The sequence below is a fragment of the Paecilomyces variotii genome, assembly GCF_004022145.1.
Source record: "Paecilomyces variotii strain CBS 101075 chromosome Unknown C8Q69scaffold_4, whole genome shotgun sequence".
NCBI classification, from domain to species: Eukaryota; Fungi; Ascomycota; class Eurotiomycetes; order Eurotiales; family Thermoascaceae; genus Paecilomyces; species Paecilomyces variotii.
In genome coordinates, this window is record NW_021167143.1 from 557,504 (window position 1) to 571,962 (window position 14,459).

At 49.1% G+C, this 14,459-nt stretch overlaps 7 protein-coding genes across 7 annotated transcripts; 4 read left to right on the plus strand and 3 right to left on the minus strand.

Moving 5' to 3' along the window:
- Positions 1 to 232: 232 nt before the first annotated feature.
- Positions 233 to 1,106, plus strand: C8Q69DRAFT_443807 (Isy1-like splicing factor; the record flags this gene model as incomplete). Its single annotated transcript, XM_028628947.1, has 2 exons — positions 233 to 235; positions 348 to 1,106. The coding sequence occupies 2 exons, from the start codon at positions 233 to 235 to the stop codon at positions 1,104 to 1,106; spliced, it is 762 nt and encodes a 253-aa protein (XP_028485714.1).
- A 243-nt stretch (positions 1,107 to 1,349) lies between these two features.
- On the minus strand, positions 1,350 to 2,441 carry C8Q69DRAFT_400774 (P-loop containing nucleoside triphosphate hydrolase protein; the record flags this gene model as incomplete). Its single annotated transcript, XM_028627900.1, has 2 exons — positions 1,350 to 2,099; positions 2,160 to 2,441. The coding sequence occupies 2 exons, from the start codon at positions 2,439 to 2,441 to the stop codon at positions 1,350 to 1,352; spliced, it is 1,032 nt and encodes a 343-aa protein (XP_028485715.1).
- Positions 2,442 to 2,710: 269 nt separating this feature from the next.
- On the plus strand, positions 2,711 to 5,546 carry C8Q69DRAFT_463774 (HCO3 transporter family protein). The gene is made up of 4 exons (XM_028630386.1): positions 2,711 to 3,366; positions 3,502 to 3,595; positions 3,653 to 4,584; positions 4,663 to 5,546. The coding sequence occupies exons 1-4, from the start codon at positions 2,927 to 2,929 to the stop codon at positions 5,276 to 5,278; spliced, it is 2,082 nt and encodes a 693-aa protein (XP_028485716.1). The 5' UTR covers positions 2,711 to 2,926; the 3' UTR covers positions 5,279 to 5,546.
- A 167-nt stretch (positions 5,547 to 5,713) lies between these two features.
- Positions 5,714 to 8,739, minus strand: C8Q69DRAFT_230358 (putative phosphoinositide 3-kinase). Its single transcript, XM_028626398.1, has 2 exons — positions 8,579 to 8,739; positions 5,714 to 8,485 (listed from the first exon to the last, which is right to left on the minus strand). Exons 1-2 carry the CDS (start codon positions 8,635 to 8,637, stop codon positions 5,827 to 5,829), a joined length of 2,718 nt encoding a protein of 905 aa, XP_028485717.1. The 5' UTR covers positions 8,638 to 8,739; the 3' UTR covers positions 5,714 to 5,826.
- A 308-nt stretch (positions 8,740 to 9,047) lies between these two features.
- On the plus strand, positions 9,048 to 10,565 carry C8Q69DRAFT_506277 (Nse4 C-terminal-domain-containing protein; the record flags this gene model as incomplete). The annotated part of the gene is made up of 3 exons (XM_028632785.1): positions 9,048 to 9,417; positions 9,467 to 10,303; positions 10,375 to 10,565. 3 exons carry the CDS (start codon positions 9,048 to 9,050, stop codon positions 10,563 to 10,565), a joined length of 1,398 nt encoding a protein of 465 aa, XP_028485718.1.
- Positions 10,566 to 11,077: 512 nt separating this feature from the next.
- Positions 11,078 to 12,252, plus strand: C8Q69DRAFT_230507 (beta-lactamase-like protein). The gene is made up of 2 exons (XM_028626400.1): positions 11,078 to 11,340; positions 11,415 to 12,252. Exons 1-2 carry the CDS (start codon positions 11,208 to 11,210, stop codon positions 12,086 to 12,088), a joined length of 807 nt encoding a protein of 268 aa, XP_028485719.1. The 5' UTR covers positions 11,078 to 11,207; the 3' UTR covers positions 12,089 to 12,252.
- Positions 12,251 to 13,624, minus strand: C8Q69DRAFT_230625 (hypothetical protein). Its single transcript, XM_028626401.1, has 4 exons — positions 13,529 to 13,624; positions 13,079 to 13,413; positions 12,773 to 13,000; positions 12,251 to 12,706 (listed from the first exon to the last, which is right to left on the minus strand). Exons 2-4 carry the CDS (start codon positions 13,167 to 13,169, stop codon positions 12,414 to 12,416), a joined length of 612 nt encoding a protein of 203 aa, XP_028485720.1. The 5' UTR covers positions 13,170 to 13,413; positions 13,529 to 13,624; the 3' UTR covers positions 12,251 to 12,413.
- Positions 13,625 to 14,459: the final 835 nt, after the last annotated feature.

Here is a 14,459-nt window from a genome sequence, read left to right on the forward strand (position 1 = left end):
AGGTTGTGCCAAGCATCCGCTGCCAGCCTGCTCGATCAGGCAAGTAAGCTTGATTGGCTGCAGGAATTCTCTAAGCTCGACTTCCACCTTCACGTCCACGTCCTCGCGCCTCGAGGATCTTCCCCTCCACCACCTTTCCTCCCAATATATCCCTATGAGGGCCCGATTTCCTGCGTCGAATTCGCCTTTAGTCAATTAATACTTTTATTCCCGCTCCGCAAAGCCGTTCGCCATGGTAAGTTTCTGGAGCTTCCCCGCTATGGGCTTGAGAGTTCATTGCTCTTCAAACCCCGGGTCATCTCGATGAAATCATCCCGGAACAGAAACACTGACTGAGTAAATAATAGGCCCGTAACAGCGAAAAGGCGCAGTCTATGCTGTTCCGCTTCCGGGCGGCACAAGCAGCCGATCTGGGCATTCTTGATATCGGCCGGACACGCCGCCCGAAAGCCATCACATCCATCGATTCGATCCCTACCTGTGAGAAATGGCGTGGCCAGGTCCTCAAGGAGATTTCGCGCAAGGTCACACGCATTCAAGACCCCAGTCTGAGCGACTACCAGATTCGCGACCTGAACGATGAAATCAACAAGCTCATGCGCGAAAAATGGATGTGGGAAATGCAGATACGGAATTTAGGCGGGCCTAATTACATGCGGGGTGGAGGGCGGGTCTATGACGATGAAGGAAGGGAGATACCGGGTGGTGGGAAAGGGTATCGCTACTTTGGGCGCGCGAGAGAACTTCCCGGCGTCAAAGAGATGTTCGAGGCGGCCGCCAGGCGAGGGCGTAGACCCGCAGAGGAGGAAGAGGATACCGGAGGAGGCCGTGGAGGAGATGTGGCCAAGAAGAATGTCGATGCAGCCTATTTCGGATATGGGTTGGATGAAGAGGATGGGACGCTACTGGCGTACGAGAAGAAGAAGGAGAAGGAGGCTCTCGAGAGTATGATGAAGCAAGGGAAGGAGGACGACGTGGAGGATGGATGGGAACCATTACCGGGCGATGCTGGCGATGGTGTTGAGTGGCGATTGCCGACACTTGAGGAAGTGCAAGAAGAACTCGTCGACCGGAGGAGACGGCGATTGCTGGACAAGATCTCATAACTCATTCAGGGTTTTCATTTCTTCTCTCGGAGTTAGGGTTGTGTATCTCTTTTCCTATGTCATTTCCAGGGCTTTTACATGATGATCTTTTTTTTTCTTTGTCGGATGTGCCTGCGCAGCCTTCCTCTTTTGATACAACATGCCGTCTCTGAGAATTTCAGGGAAAAAAACAATGGATTGGTGGTACAATGTAATTCTCTTATCTACTGTACAAAAATATACGTCTACATGATATCATACATCTCATGCTGGTGAATTTCGTTGTTTTCTCGCCAGTTTTGCGGCCTTCAGCGCCTGTGTCATGCTCGGACCAGGCTCTTCCCCAGTGTCGTGTTGGCGCCGTTCATGCTCAGCATCCACATCGTCGAGGATGAATTTCCCCAACTCACCGGCTCTCCACTTCTGTATGAAACGCAGCGCTGCAAGGTCTATATTCGGGACCCCTCCCTTGGCAAGTAATCCCGTTTGACGTGCAAAAGCCTGGAGGAGAGGCAGGGCCTCGTTGGTCGGTTCTGACCATCGCTGATACACCTGCGGGTTGTGCAGGTTGATATGATATAATAAATAGTCTGCTATAGTGGTAGGTGGAATGATGGTATCTTTCACGCAGCCACAGAGCGCCAGCTTTAGCATCCTTTCGGCATCTGGCATGTAAGGAACGAATACACCGGGCGTATCGAGTACGTAGACATCCGAGCCTTCTTCTCGCTCAACGATCTTGACAGGTGTCCCGATCTTTCTTGTTATTCCAGGCTGGTCACCTGTTCTGACAGCTTTTGCTTTTCCCATGCCTTGGTTCCGGAGAGCGTTGATTAGTGTCGATTTACCCACGTTGGGCATTCCGACAACCATAACGCGACATCCCACCAGCCGATCCGGACCATGAGCATCATTCCTAAGATATTTGATGACGGATGCAGTGTCTTTATTCGAAGACGAACTGACAAAGAAGACGGCGCTTTTTGGATCCAGGTTCCGGATCTTTTTCTCGGTCTAGAAAATATGGATTCCTGTAAGCCGGCGCGTCTTCCACGAAACTCAAGTGATATAAACACGCATAGCGAAACTTACTTGCTGCACTGCCGCTCTGTGATTCCCTCCCAAATCTCTCTTAGTATAAACTATCATTCGTGATTTATCCCCAAGCGCTTCCTCGAACATAGGATTGATCGAAGTGACCGGAGCGCGGAAATCACGGCATTCAATGATATAGTCCACAGACGACAACATATTCTTCATCTTTTCCAGTCCGGCCCGGTGATGACCGAGGAAATAAGATCTGGGAATCGATTCATAATGAGGGAAGATCTTGCGCGGAATAAACTTGGCTGCCATCATGAGGGAATTGCGAAGGGGTGAGTGATTCTGAATAGAATCTGCAAAGACATCATCCCAAAACACCCCGACCATGCCTATAGTGACATGTAAGGTGCTTTAAGCGTTGAGACTGTATGAAAAACAGGCGCGAAACCGGAGATATAGAATTTCGTCTTCATCGAAGCTTTCAAAAGTCGACAGATTGTGCTGGCAGAATGAAGGCGGTGAGTGGGAAAGCAGTGACGTCGGCTGTAGATATCGGGCTTTTTGATAAAGTGGGAGGAGGCACAAGTTAGTCCGGGCGATCTAGCTCGTATTCTGATAACTAACTTGACTCGAAATCTTGTCTTTTCTCGCTGTAACAATGCAAGTCCGAGGTCTTCTTTAGGAAGTGCTTGTTCCCCGAATCTGCTCCCGGGACTACACCCAATTGCGCACAGCAATCTAGATAAAGATTATCTGGGCACCTACTGGCGGTCAAGGATTGCTTCAGTTACTTTACAATGTCTTTGATCTCCGCTTTTCGCCCGCCCTCAGTGAGAGGCTCGTCCCTTCATCGACGAACGTGGCATAGGAGGAAGAAGAGTAGGCAGATGGAGCCTGAACCACCAGCTGAGGAGCTAGATCCAGATGCCCATTCGATCATAACCCCGTCCAAGCATACCCCAAAACCTATTCGCTTGCTGAAAGGCAGCGTAGCGGCTGGTGGGCCTCTACGTCCATTTAGGCTGTTGAAACAGGATATTGTGAATATACGACGGCGGTGGGTGTCGGACTGGACTGTCTTCAATCAATTGATCTTTGCCAGTGCCGTTTATGTGTTCTTTACCAACCTGCTACCGGGAATCACTTTCGCTAGTGATCTATATGTCCTCACTGGAAAGAACTGGGGGACAATAGAAGTTGTCTTCAGTACAGGGATCTGCGGAATTATTTTCTCTTTGTGCGTATGGGGTCTCTTAGCGCTGAGATGTCATCAATTACTTGCCCCATGTCCCAGAAAATATACTGTCTAACTTGATCTTTTCTATTTATTCGGATATTTTTGAACTCAAGACTGACCCTACGGTATTTGCAGATTTTCTATTCAGCCACTAACGATATTGGGTGTAACTGGCCCATTCTCGGTTCTGGCCGAGAACATATACTCACTGTGCAATGACTCGTTCAAGGTAAACTTGCTAGTCAATCGACAATTGATGTTGTTGAACTTGTACTCATATTCCTAGATTCCTTTTCTTCCTTTTATGGCGTGGTCACTCATCCATTCTGCTTGGCTGCATTATCTCCTCGCCATAATTAACGCCCACGACTGGACCATGCGTTATGTGACCACGTTCTCGACCGAAATATTTTCTCTTTTGAACAGTATTATTTATTTCCACAAAGCCATCCAGGAATTACAAAGAGCGCATGACAGCTTGTCATTTGCGGCGTTTCTATATGCAGTGATTGGCGCTGTTGGGACTATGCTCCTTGCAATCTTTCTCTCAACCGCGGAGAGCTGGAAACCCTTATTTCACCGCTATATTCGTCTCGGCCTGACAGAATATGCTGCTGCTATTTCTATCATAATTTTCATCGGTCTTCCTTACATTGGGGAACTAAAGCAGCTGGACAAGATGACTCTACAGGTCAGCACCTCGTTCAAGCCCACATCCCCCGAACGGGATAGATTTTTCGTCGAATTTTGGAAATTACCGGTGGCATGGATCTTTGGTGCTCTTATACCTGGGCTTATCATCACGGTACTCTTCTTCTTCGACCATGAGGTCAGTTCCATAATATGTACCATCGACCGGTATGGCACCCGAAAGCCAGGCGGGTTCGCTTGGGATATTGTCTTACTAGGCACAACAACGGCTATGTGTGGTATTCTTGGAATACCGCCAGCAAATGGCTTGTTACCTCAGGCTCCTCTCCATTCAGAGTCCTTGATGCACGCAGAACGGGAACAGGTCACAGTCATTGTTGACGGAGAGGAAAAAGTCGAAAATCGAGAAGTACGACGAGTCTATGAGCAAAGATGGTCGTCTTTTTTACATGCTGGAGGCGTTCTTCTCTTCGTCAGTCCGCCATTTATGCATGTCCTAGGATTGACACCCACAAGTGTGCTAGCTGGATTGTTCATGTTTATGGGAGAGCAAAGCTTATCCGTCAAGTAAGCATAACCCTCCCCATTTCATTTCTTGGGACTTAGTCTCTGTTATATGTGACTCGTCAGCTAATGTGATCCCAGCCCAATTCTATACCGAACATTCTATCTACTCACACCACCCTCTGAGCTCCCTGCACTTCCACCCGCCCTCGGGTCTACATCACACTCAGATTCATCCTCTGAGTCCTCGCCGGCTAAAAGGCCCTCTTACCTACCCATTCACATCTACACGATCCTGCAGATCATCCTCACAGTAGTGATATTCATCGTCACGCTGACGCGCGGCGCTCCTGTTTTCCCAGTCCTCATCATAGCCCTTGTCCCATTCCGCCTCCTAATCATGAAACGGTGGTGGAACCGGGAGGTTCTCCGCTTTGTCGACGCCTGGGCCTGTCGCGAGGGAACACCTGAAGACGACGAAGATGCCGAGAGACGAGCCGCTGAGGAAACGGAAGAGAGGGGCGATAACAACCGACGTGGTAGTGATAGCGGTGCCGAACGAGGTCTTTGGGATTCCAATCCTGTCGACGAAACTCAAAGCGAGAGACCTCATCCAGTTCAAGATTATGAGCATGATATGCGTGAAACGGCTGATGTTAGTGATGAATGGATCGAGCTGGGAATTCGAGTCCCCAAAAATGATGGGACTGGAACCAGCGCGAAGTTATCACCTGTTATTGGCAGCCAGAAGGATTGACTACATATTTACTTATGGAGATCTCATGTTCTTATGTGTATATAAGCATAGAATTTGCCGGCTATGTGTACAGTTGTGTGTGAGCAGATCAATATACCCAACGGGTGATAACTTTGTATAATCATTGATGTAACATTGACATTGCCCCTCAGGAAGAATCGCTAGTCTTCTGGAGGGTCAAGTGTAAACGGTCCATCGAGTTAATTAGTGGTGACAGGCTTCGCTTGCTTTCATCTAGAGTACCAGGCCATGTGTAACAACATATGAGTGATCTAGTCTTAAATAGCGTTTGGATACTACCATGACCATCTAGATATATCATCCTATATGAAAGGAAAACCGAATATGTATGTACAAAAATAAGCAGCGTGCCTGTGGGTATCGCTCTTAACTAGCATGTCTTTCCCGTACTGCGCCACCCGACGTATAAATTCCTAGCCCATCTCCAAAACAAACGTGAAATTGCACATGGTCTCCCAATGGATAGAATTCCTTGATAAGTACAGAATGTAGACAGTGTAACCCTCCAAGACGAGATTCTAGACGCGCTAAGCTCTCCAACCCTGCACGAAATCATGCAGACGGTCGATGACGACTCCAAAGATGGCATTCGCGCTGTCACTGATGAGCTGCTCGAAGTGTCGGATCGCCTCCTCCTCGCTCATCTCCAAGTGGAACCGCTCTTTGACCTTTAGGACAGCCTTGTCCGGTTCAACGCGAATATCAGGGATGTTCGCATCAACCATTAGGCTGAATAGGTTGAGGATAAGGTTAGCTGATTTCCGCAAGGTGGTGTACGCGGTGAAACAGTATTGCTTGAACTGCATGTAATTTGGAGATGAAGTGCCTCCCATGCCTTCGACCATTTCCTTGCAAAGTTTCATCATAGGCGCAAAAGGCTTGGGGTCTCTTCCCAATATGAACCCGAAGTCAGCATGGAAGAAGTGTCCATCTGGTGCTAACAGAAGATTCTCTAGATGTCTGTCGCCGACGCCCAAGAGATAAGTTATCACACAGTAACCCGCACAGGACTTGATATAAGTATCCATAGCCTCTTTGCGCACGCCAAGAGGATCACTGTCGTCCGGATTGTTGTCCTTGAGATAAGCGAGAATGGAGCCTTTGTATTTGGCAGAAGCCGCGGAGAGTGAGGTAGACGGGATGAACTGAGCGGCACCTGCGTTTGAGCTGGTGGCTAGAATCCGGTAGGGAGTCAGCTTGAGATCCAAATTCTCCTTTTGCAGCAGACGGTCCATCAACGTGATGATCTGTATCACAAGCTGATCCTGACGAAGGTCGTCGCCCACTTTGAAGAGAATGGGATACTTGCGACCATCAGAGGTTTTGAAGTTGATGTGCAAGGGGGACAACGAAGATTTGAAGACATTTGACTCCTCTGGGAAGCAGCCGGTGATCAATACCTCCGGATCTAGTGGGAGCGGAAGAGGTGGCTCAATGCTAACCAACTCGTTCTTCGGGTCTTTGAGATATTTCTTTAGTTTCTCGATTTTGAGAGGCCGGGTATCGCGAGAAAACCTGACGTCTTTGGAGATCTTTGAAAGCACGGTGATCAACTCGCCCTGACGCAGGAGAATCTTTCGGTACTCTGGGTGCACTTTCTCTAGCTCGGCCATGAAATAGTACTCAACGCGAGCGAAAAGCCTTCGCTGGCTTGAAGAGGTGCCTGGACTAGCATCGTCACATTCCACCATAAGATACCAGTGAAGGTAATTGCCCAGCTTGAAATTGTTGGCTGCACGAGTAACAAGGAAGTTGGCCAGGGAAGAATCGTGAGCTGCATCGTTGGGACTCTCTTCTGGACTCTTCTCGTATTTCAGGGCTTGGACAAGCTGGAGAAGGTAAAGAAGAAGCTCTTCATCATCTGCCTTCCTGAGACGCTCTACCGCATAGGTACGGACAGCCGTATTGTCAAAGGTAGGACCCAGAAGTTCTAAGGCATCGTCGACATCGATCTCTGTCCATTTGGGGAGGATATCTACGGCCTGCCGCGCCTCACCCACATCGCGCCAGTTCACTGATTTCACGAACTTCGTCAATGCCCTCTTATCGCGGGTCAAGTAATATCTAAAGCGCCACACGAGATCTTTCTCTTCAGCGCTTAGGTCCTGCGTGGGTCCGTAAGACATGATCACATTCAACTCATCGCGAATCTTCGGATTTGGCTTTAGGTCACGGTCCATGATCCCAGTACGATGACTTCGGACCAACCGTCTATGTTTGTCCTCACACGGATTCCCTGTCTGTCCGACTTCGGGATCATATACACGGATGATTCTGTTGGCCTCTTCCTCCGAACCCTGTATCCCAGGGCCGAACCGGACTTCAGGAGGCGGTTTTAGAGTAGAGTTAGGGTTTGTCTGCGTATGCTGGGGATGAGACGAGACAGGAGGGGGTGAGTATTCATGATCAGCCCAGATGATCGGGTGGTCGAAACGCGGAAACTCGACATAGAGGACAAAGTTCTCATCGTCTCTTTCCTCTTCATCCGATGCGTTCTCATCTGTACCCTCCGCATTTCCAGCGCTAATCTTTGCAGCCTTTAGCCGAATGGCGCGTTTCCTGGCAGCTTCCTCTGCCTTTAGCTTGATCTTCTCCAACTGGCGGAATACCATCTGATCCATCCAGTCGATCCGAGGAATTTCACCCATCTCGTGCTTCTTGATAAGTGTCTCAACGCGTTCTAATTCCAACTCCTCCGGTGAAGGCTCTGCAGCACCTGACTGGTTAGGTCGGCGCCTTTTCGGCGGGGGCGTTGATGGGGTCGTAGTCGATGAGAAGCCATCTGCCGCTTTATGTCGATAGATCTTGCATTTCTGCCTTCCCATTTTTAATTTCCCATCTGCATCAAACAACGATATTGTCGTTCCACCGAAGGGAACGCTGTGGCTATGTGCGCCATCATCTCCAAGGGGGGACAGATCCCAGATCGTGATAGCCAATTGCGACTTCAATGGAGCATCTTTGATTGACATAGGCATCTGCAGCCATTCGTTCCATGCGCGCGTCGACTTAAATGATTTATATGATGTCTGCATAGGCACACCAAGGGGTTTTGAGTCCGACCATATCTGCGCCGTGACAAACAGATCCGAGATAGGGTTCTGGTTCGATCCAATGTGCCGCAGTTTGGGGTCCTTTAACAGAACGGAGTAAGATATCTGTTTCTGCTTTCCCTCCAGGGAACCACTGATAACTATTAGTACTCATAGTACCAAACCATCAATAGCACATAGGCCTCCGTCGAAGCAAATGGTTGTATGGACATTCAAGGAAGCTTACATCCTCACGTAGACTGGGAAGTTCAGCTGTGTAGAAACAGCGAATGTGAAGGCCTCCATTTCTCCGCCTTCCTTGACCTCGACAATGGCTAGGGTTGCATCCTATCTCAGGCGTGAGCAGTGAACGTTGCTTTGGTCTTCGGTGCCTGGCCGGGAGCTCTTGATGCCGCATTGACCAGCTGATTGGCGATAACGCTCGGCATGACGTGGGGGAGCCCTGGTCACATGACCGCAGTCACGGGCGCGTCTCGAACGCGACTCCAGATGGAGAAGATGCGCTTTTAGTCGCGCACGGCTAATGTCCGGTGGTCTTTGCGAGATGTTGTGATTCTGAGGTGTTGCTATTGACAAGAAAGCGGTCCTAAGCACCTATTCTTCACTCTACTTGGTGTTCTTGAACTGCACCTTCTTTGTCCACCACCCGGACGTATCAATTTGCGGCGCAGCTTTTTCTGACGTCCCTGAAGAGCATGGCACGCATTGCACGCACCCGAGCGCAACCTGAGCAAACCGATGACGGATCAGACGTCAGCGCTCCTTCTTCACCAGAAACATCTATTTCATCTGACAAAGAGAACCACGAAGCTTCCAGACGGGACTCCCGTACGGAGAAGCGAAAGCAAGGCCGGACGATGGCGCCTGGTCAACCAACACCATCGAATTCCTCAGTGAACAAGAGACGGAGACTCGCGGAACGAGCTGCCAACACTCAGCTACCCACTCCGTCGCAGGCGCGCCGGTCGCAAGTCACCGACAAAGATTTCTACGATCCCGACCAAGACGAAGACGAGCGTCGACGGATCCGTAAGGGCTTGAGGGATCTTTCGAGAGAGTTACATGGTATGGTCCTTATCTCGAGACTTGTGGTCATTTTCTTACGAGCATACAGACTCGCGTTCTGAGTACTTGCAAGCCGGTAATACCGGCCTTATCGACACGGTCGAAAAGGCGAATGAGCTTTTCTATCATGTTAAACAGACTGCCGATGCCACCATCGATTCACGCCTCTTAGTCAATGCGGCTGATTTGTCTTACAAGAAAACCGCGCAACTGACCCTGGGAGATACTGCGGCAGGCATTGATGTAGACGAGTTCGTCTCGAAATGTATATCATTTATGCACAGCGCTCCAGAAGGCGACGCCTCAGCTGTTCCGAGTAGCACTCAGAGGCGCCGTCGGCAAAGGGCCGTGGAAGAGGCTGACGACAGTGACGATGAGCAAGGAGATGCGTTGAACTGGGACTGGCTCGGTCGTGCTGCATGTGTCCCGCATAATTACCGACCGGCCGTTTCTGGCTTTTTGCTGGGACCGCTATCGGTGCAGAAGCGTGTACGGCAAGTGACACAACACAGAGCGAGGGAGCGAATCGACCCTTCGCAGGCTGTGCAGCCGCAAGAGCTCCAGGAGGAGGACCTCGATAAGCAAGAGACTTCGAACCTCACGGCTATGTGCTCGAATATCAACAGGCTCCTGATCAAGATCCAAAAGAAGGGCCAAGAATCTGTGGAAAGGGAGCTGTCAGGCGTTCCAGATGTGACAGATGAAATGGTGCAGGAGGTAATGAGCAGGTACAATGTTGCCGATGACGGTGGCGTACCACTTTTCCGATTCTGCGTCAATCCACGGTCTTTTGGGCAGACGGTGGAGAATCTGTTTTACGTCAGTTTCCTGGTCAGAGATGGCAGCGTTGGCGTTTCGATGGATAGTCGAGGGCTCCTAACTTTGCGTGAGTTCATCCCTACGCTGAGATATATCATCCTGCGTTTATGATTTTCTTCTAACATATTCTTGATTCAGAGGCCGCGAAACCATATGCACCAAGCGAGGCACAGAGAAGAGGCATTCAAAAGCACCAAGCGGTGTTCAGCCTCGACTTTGAAACATGGCGTGATTTGATTGAAGTATACGAGATTACCGAATCGCTCATTCCTCACCGCGAGGAAGAGGAGCATCTACAGAATAACCAACGCAGAGGCTGGTATAGCTAGATATGTCTGGTTCATCTTGGTTTTGGTGTCTGGTTATGTAGATAGGCTTGTGGCGTCTTCGGGTGTTGTGGTAGATCGTTGATACCCCTATTGCTGTCGCGGTACTCTCAAGCTATTTCTGGAATGAATAGAATTTTTATTGGAATCCTCGTAGATAATTAGAAGGTGTTTAATCGAGAGCGTCGACCAAGTAGGATTATTTACGTGGCCTGCGTCTTGATTCTCCGCCTTGCCGGGCTGCCGTTCTAGGGAACTTCGGAGTCTATCAACGGTCCCGATATCAAGAACAAAGACGTCACGACTAGCTTCATGACAATGAAAGCACCAGCTCCAGCGCGATGGCATTCCATGTAACGCTTGGCGCAAACCTAATCTCGACATTGGAAGTTCTAGATTAACAAGCAATGTCCGGATTGGCGAACATCGCTACAGATCTTATCCCATTCTAGGGTAACTACTCTAGACCCGTTGGCATGAAGCCCCTCTGACGCAGCTGACACTGACGTCGTTTCAAGCTCCCGGCTCGCTCCAACACAAAGAACTTGGAGATAAGGCAACATTTTACTCTAGCTACCTATTTGACTCTCAATTGCGCAAATACTCTATCTCTCGCATCAAACAATTGATCGCGCATTTTGAAGCATGGCATCCAAACTATTCCCAGGGAATCCCTCTGAGGTGATGGTGATCCGCAAGGTCACACCAGACATTGTAACTCTGAGCGTACCTTTTGCGCGATTTGGGATCATCAAATTTGGAGGTCGAGGAACACTTGGTGAGCTGAACAGATAATTAGGCCAATTATCGCATGCTCGAGCTCTTTTACTGATATGCTCTCTCGCCGTACAGTCAAGCTATCCTCCGGTTCTCTCGCCGTCTTCTCGCCCGTCGCACTCACGCCCCAAGTACACGACGCGATCACCTCGCTAGGAGGCCCAGTCAAATACATCGCAGCACCAGACATGGAGCATCACCTATACGTGACGCGATGGAAGGATGCATTTCCCGACGCGCAGGTCCTCGCGCCCGAAGGGCTCAAAGAGAAGCGGCAATCGAACCCGGAGTTCAAAAACACCGAATTCACACATATCTTCACGTCCGAGAACAAGCAAAAGCTACAGATCTCAGAAGAATTCGACTCGGAATTCGAGACGGAATACGTCGACGGCCATGTATCGCGGGAACTGGTCTTTCTGCACAAGCGTAGCCGTACCCTGATCGAAGCTGACTTGCTTTTCAACCTCCCTGCAACAGAACAGTATTCGAAATCGGGCGTATCGCCCACGTCGGGGATATTGACGAGAATCATAGCGCCTCTGATGTCGACGGCTCCGCCAGCGACGTGGCAGAAAAGGTTCATATGGCATCTTACAGTAGCTAATCGCCAGCGATATAAGGAGTCTATTCGGAGGATTGATCAGTGGGATTTTGATCGGTTGATTCCGTGCCATGGGGACGTGATCGAGACAGGGGCGAAGGGTGTGTTTAGGAATATAATGGAGTGGTTCCTTCGTGATAATTGAGAAAAGCAGGATTCTGTTCATGGGAGTGGAGTTGACAGGGTTTGGACTATCGTGAGACAGTTGAGGAGCTGCAGTGGAGTTGAAAATGTCTTTCGAAAGGAAACGAATGATACCTTGGCCAATCTTGGAGATATGCATTGTTTCGAGCTGATTCTGGTATTCGCTCTGAAAGTCACCGTTTGTCTTATACCCGATGCATGTCTATGAAGTATGTTGAGCCTAACCTCGGATCGAATTCAGAAGTTGATGTTAAATCCTGCCGACAATACCTTCTGAATATTACATATTACTTTATCTTTAACTATCTATAATTGCATAAACTTAATCAATGGCACCCCACCCCATACTTCCTAAGTCGGATATAATTATACGGCAGCGGAGCAAGCCATCCCGCACCCATGGAGACAGCCGCTGCAAGCCAGAATTTCGGATCATCAAGTGCCACTACACCTCCAGTGAGATTATAATCCACTATGCTCTCGACCGTCTCCATAGCCAACATTGAGAAGAGGCTCATTCCCAGGGCAGTCCTACCCGCGAGTACCAAAGGTAAGCGCTCAGAACCAAAACGGAGGAATAATGTTTCGAGAAGAAGTGATGTAGCCAGCCCTGCCATCACTAATTAGTGTTAGCCAAATCATGAGGCGTATGAAATCAGGTCTTTCTACAAAGTAGCATACTTACTTGAGATCGGCATGGTCATTCCCATTCCAAGGCCTGGCCAGTACGTCTGTAGGAACCACATGCTGGAAAAGTCCCCGGAAGTACACCCAACGAGGCATCTCGTTGTGTTAACGGCTGCTCTTTTCCATGTTTCTTTTGAAGCCCAGAATTCAGGCTTGGTGATGCTTTCTGAGCTGGGGTTCGTGTGGTGGTGATGCTGGTGAGAATGTGAATGATGGCGACTATGTGCTTCTGGTGCATTAGCGGTGTGTGAGGATTTGTACCGCGTTGTCTGTATAGCTGCTCTTCTGGATGGAATAGTAATACATGAGGAACTCGAAAATCCCAATATGGGACATCTCGAGGGGTGTATCAACGAGCGGGTGCCCTGTGTATTCAGACGTGTAGATATCCACATTTTGGTGGCCCCAGTAGCTGTGGTGCGGGACAGTAACTGATCCTTATCGAGGAGAGATGGTACTTTGGGCGTTGTACATCTCTTTTCAAGCTGAGAACTAAGTTGAAATGCTTTCTTTCCCCCCAAGAATATCAATTGAGTAGCAAAGAGCAATGCTCGACTTGTCGGTTTAAGGACGGGGCTCGGACATTCGGTGGTTCGTCATCGAAGTCAATTCCGAGTATTTTACAGCAAGTTGGCGTTTCTACCTAGATTATCAGTATCCAGGTGCCTGTTACACTGGATTTTATCAGAGAGATGACCCGACGTGTATCCGTAGGTACTATATCCGTAGGTTTCTATCCTGATAACGTACGTACCTTGATGATATAGACTGGATGGGCGGTGAGATTCACCCGGTCGCATGCGCGGGCACCCCAAAGCATCTACGAGTCGCTCGGCACTAGATTGGCACCTTAAAAAAAATGTAAACAACCTTAAAGTTGGATCCAATGGAAGCTAGCATAAACTAGATGTTTTAGAGCACAATAGAATAATCACATATGTCTAGCGGTAAACCAGGCACTCTCACACAGGACGACGATATATCGTTGATGGGGCTCATTCCTCTTCGGCGCCAATGACGCAACGGACGATGATACCGACTTTCAACGTTATCCCAAGAACGTCGACGTGGCGCCGTATCGTTTAGAGATCAGCAGCCGCTTAATGATACCTAGTACAACTTAAGAGTAGAGTAGGACGGGTGAAATTTTTCATGAGAGCATCTTGTCTGGCACCGCTGGTGCATTTGGAATCAATTCTTCGCGAAACAATATGGGGAACTATTTCTGTCAGGGCAGAAGCTGGGCGAAATCAAGCGTCTCGTGTATTTTCTAGAGCAGTCGAAATAATGTTTTAGAGGAGGCACCGTACCCGCAGCAATTCTTGTGGGGCAGGCCCTAGCTAAAGAAGATACACTAAAGCAATTCATTATGTGGGTATTTGTTGAAGCAGTGGACCTCGAAGCTCGTACCTACTTTTAAATCAATTTGGAGCTTGGGTAGATGCTGAGTAAAGAACTGAAATCTTGTCGTATCACCCTCAGGACTTCTGCTTTCCAGCACTTTCTGTTACGGTAAACGCGTCTGCTGACCTTGGGACGCCACAATTGAACAGCTTACCCAGTGTTTCAGGTTCGAGATCTTGCAGACTATCGTAACACTCAGTGCACAGCCAGGTAATAATGTAACCTGTAGAAATCAGCAACTAACGGTGATCTCTCTGGCTCTGTCCACCAATCATTCCCCT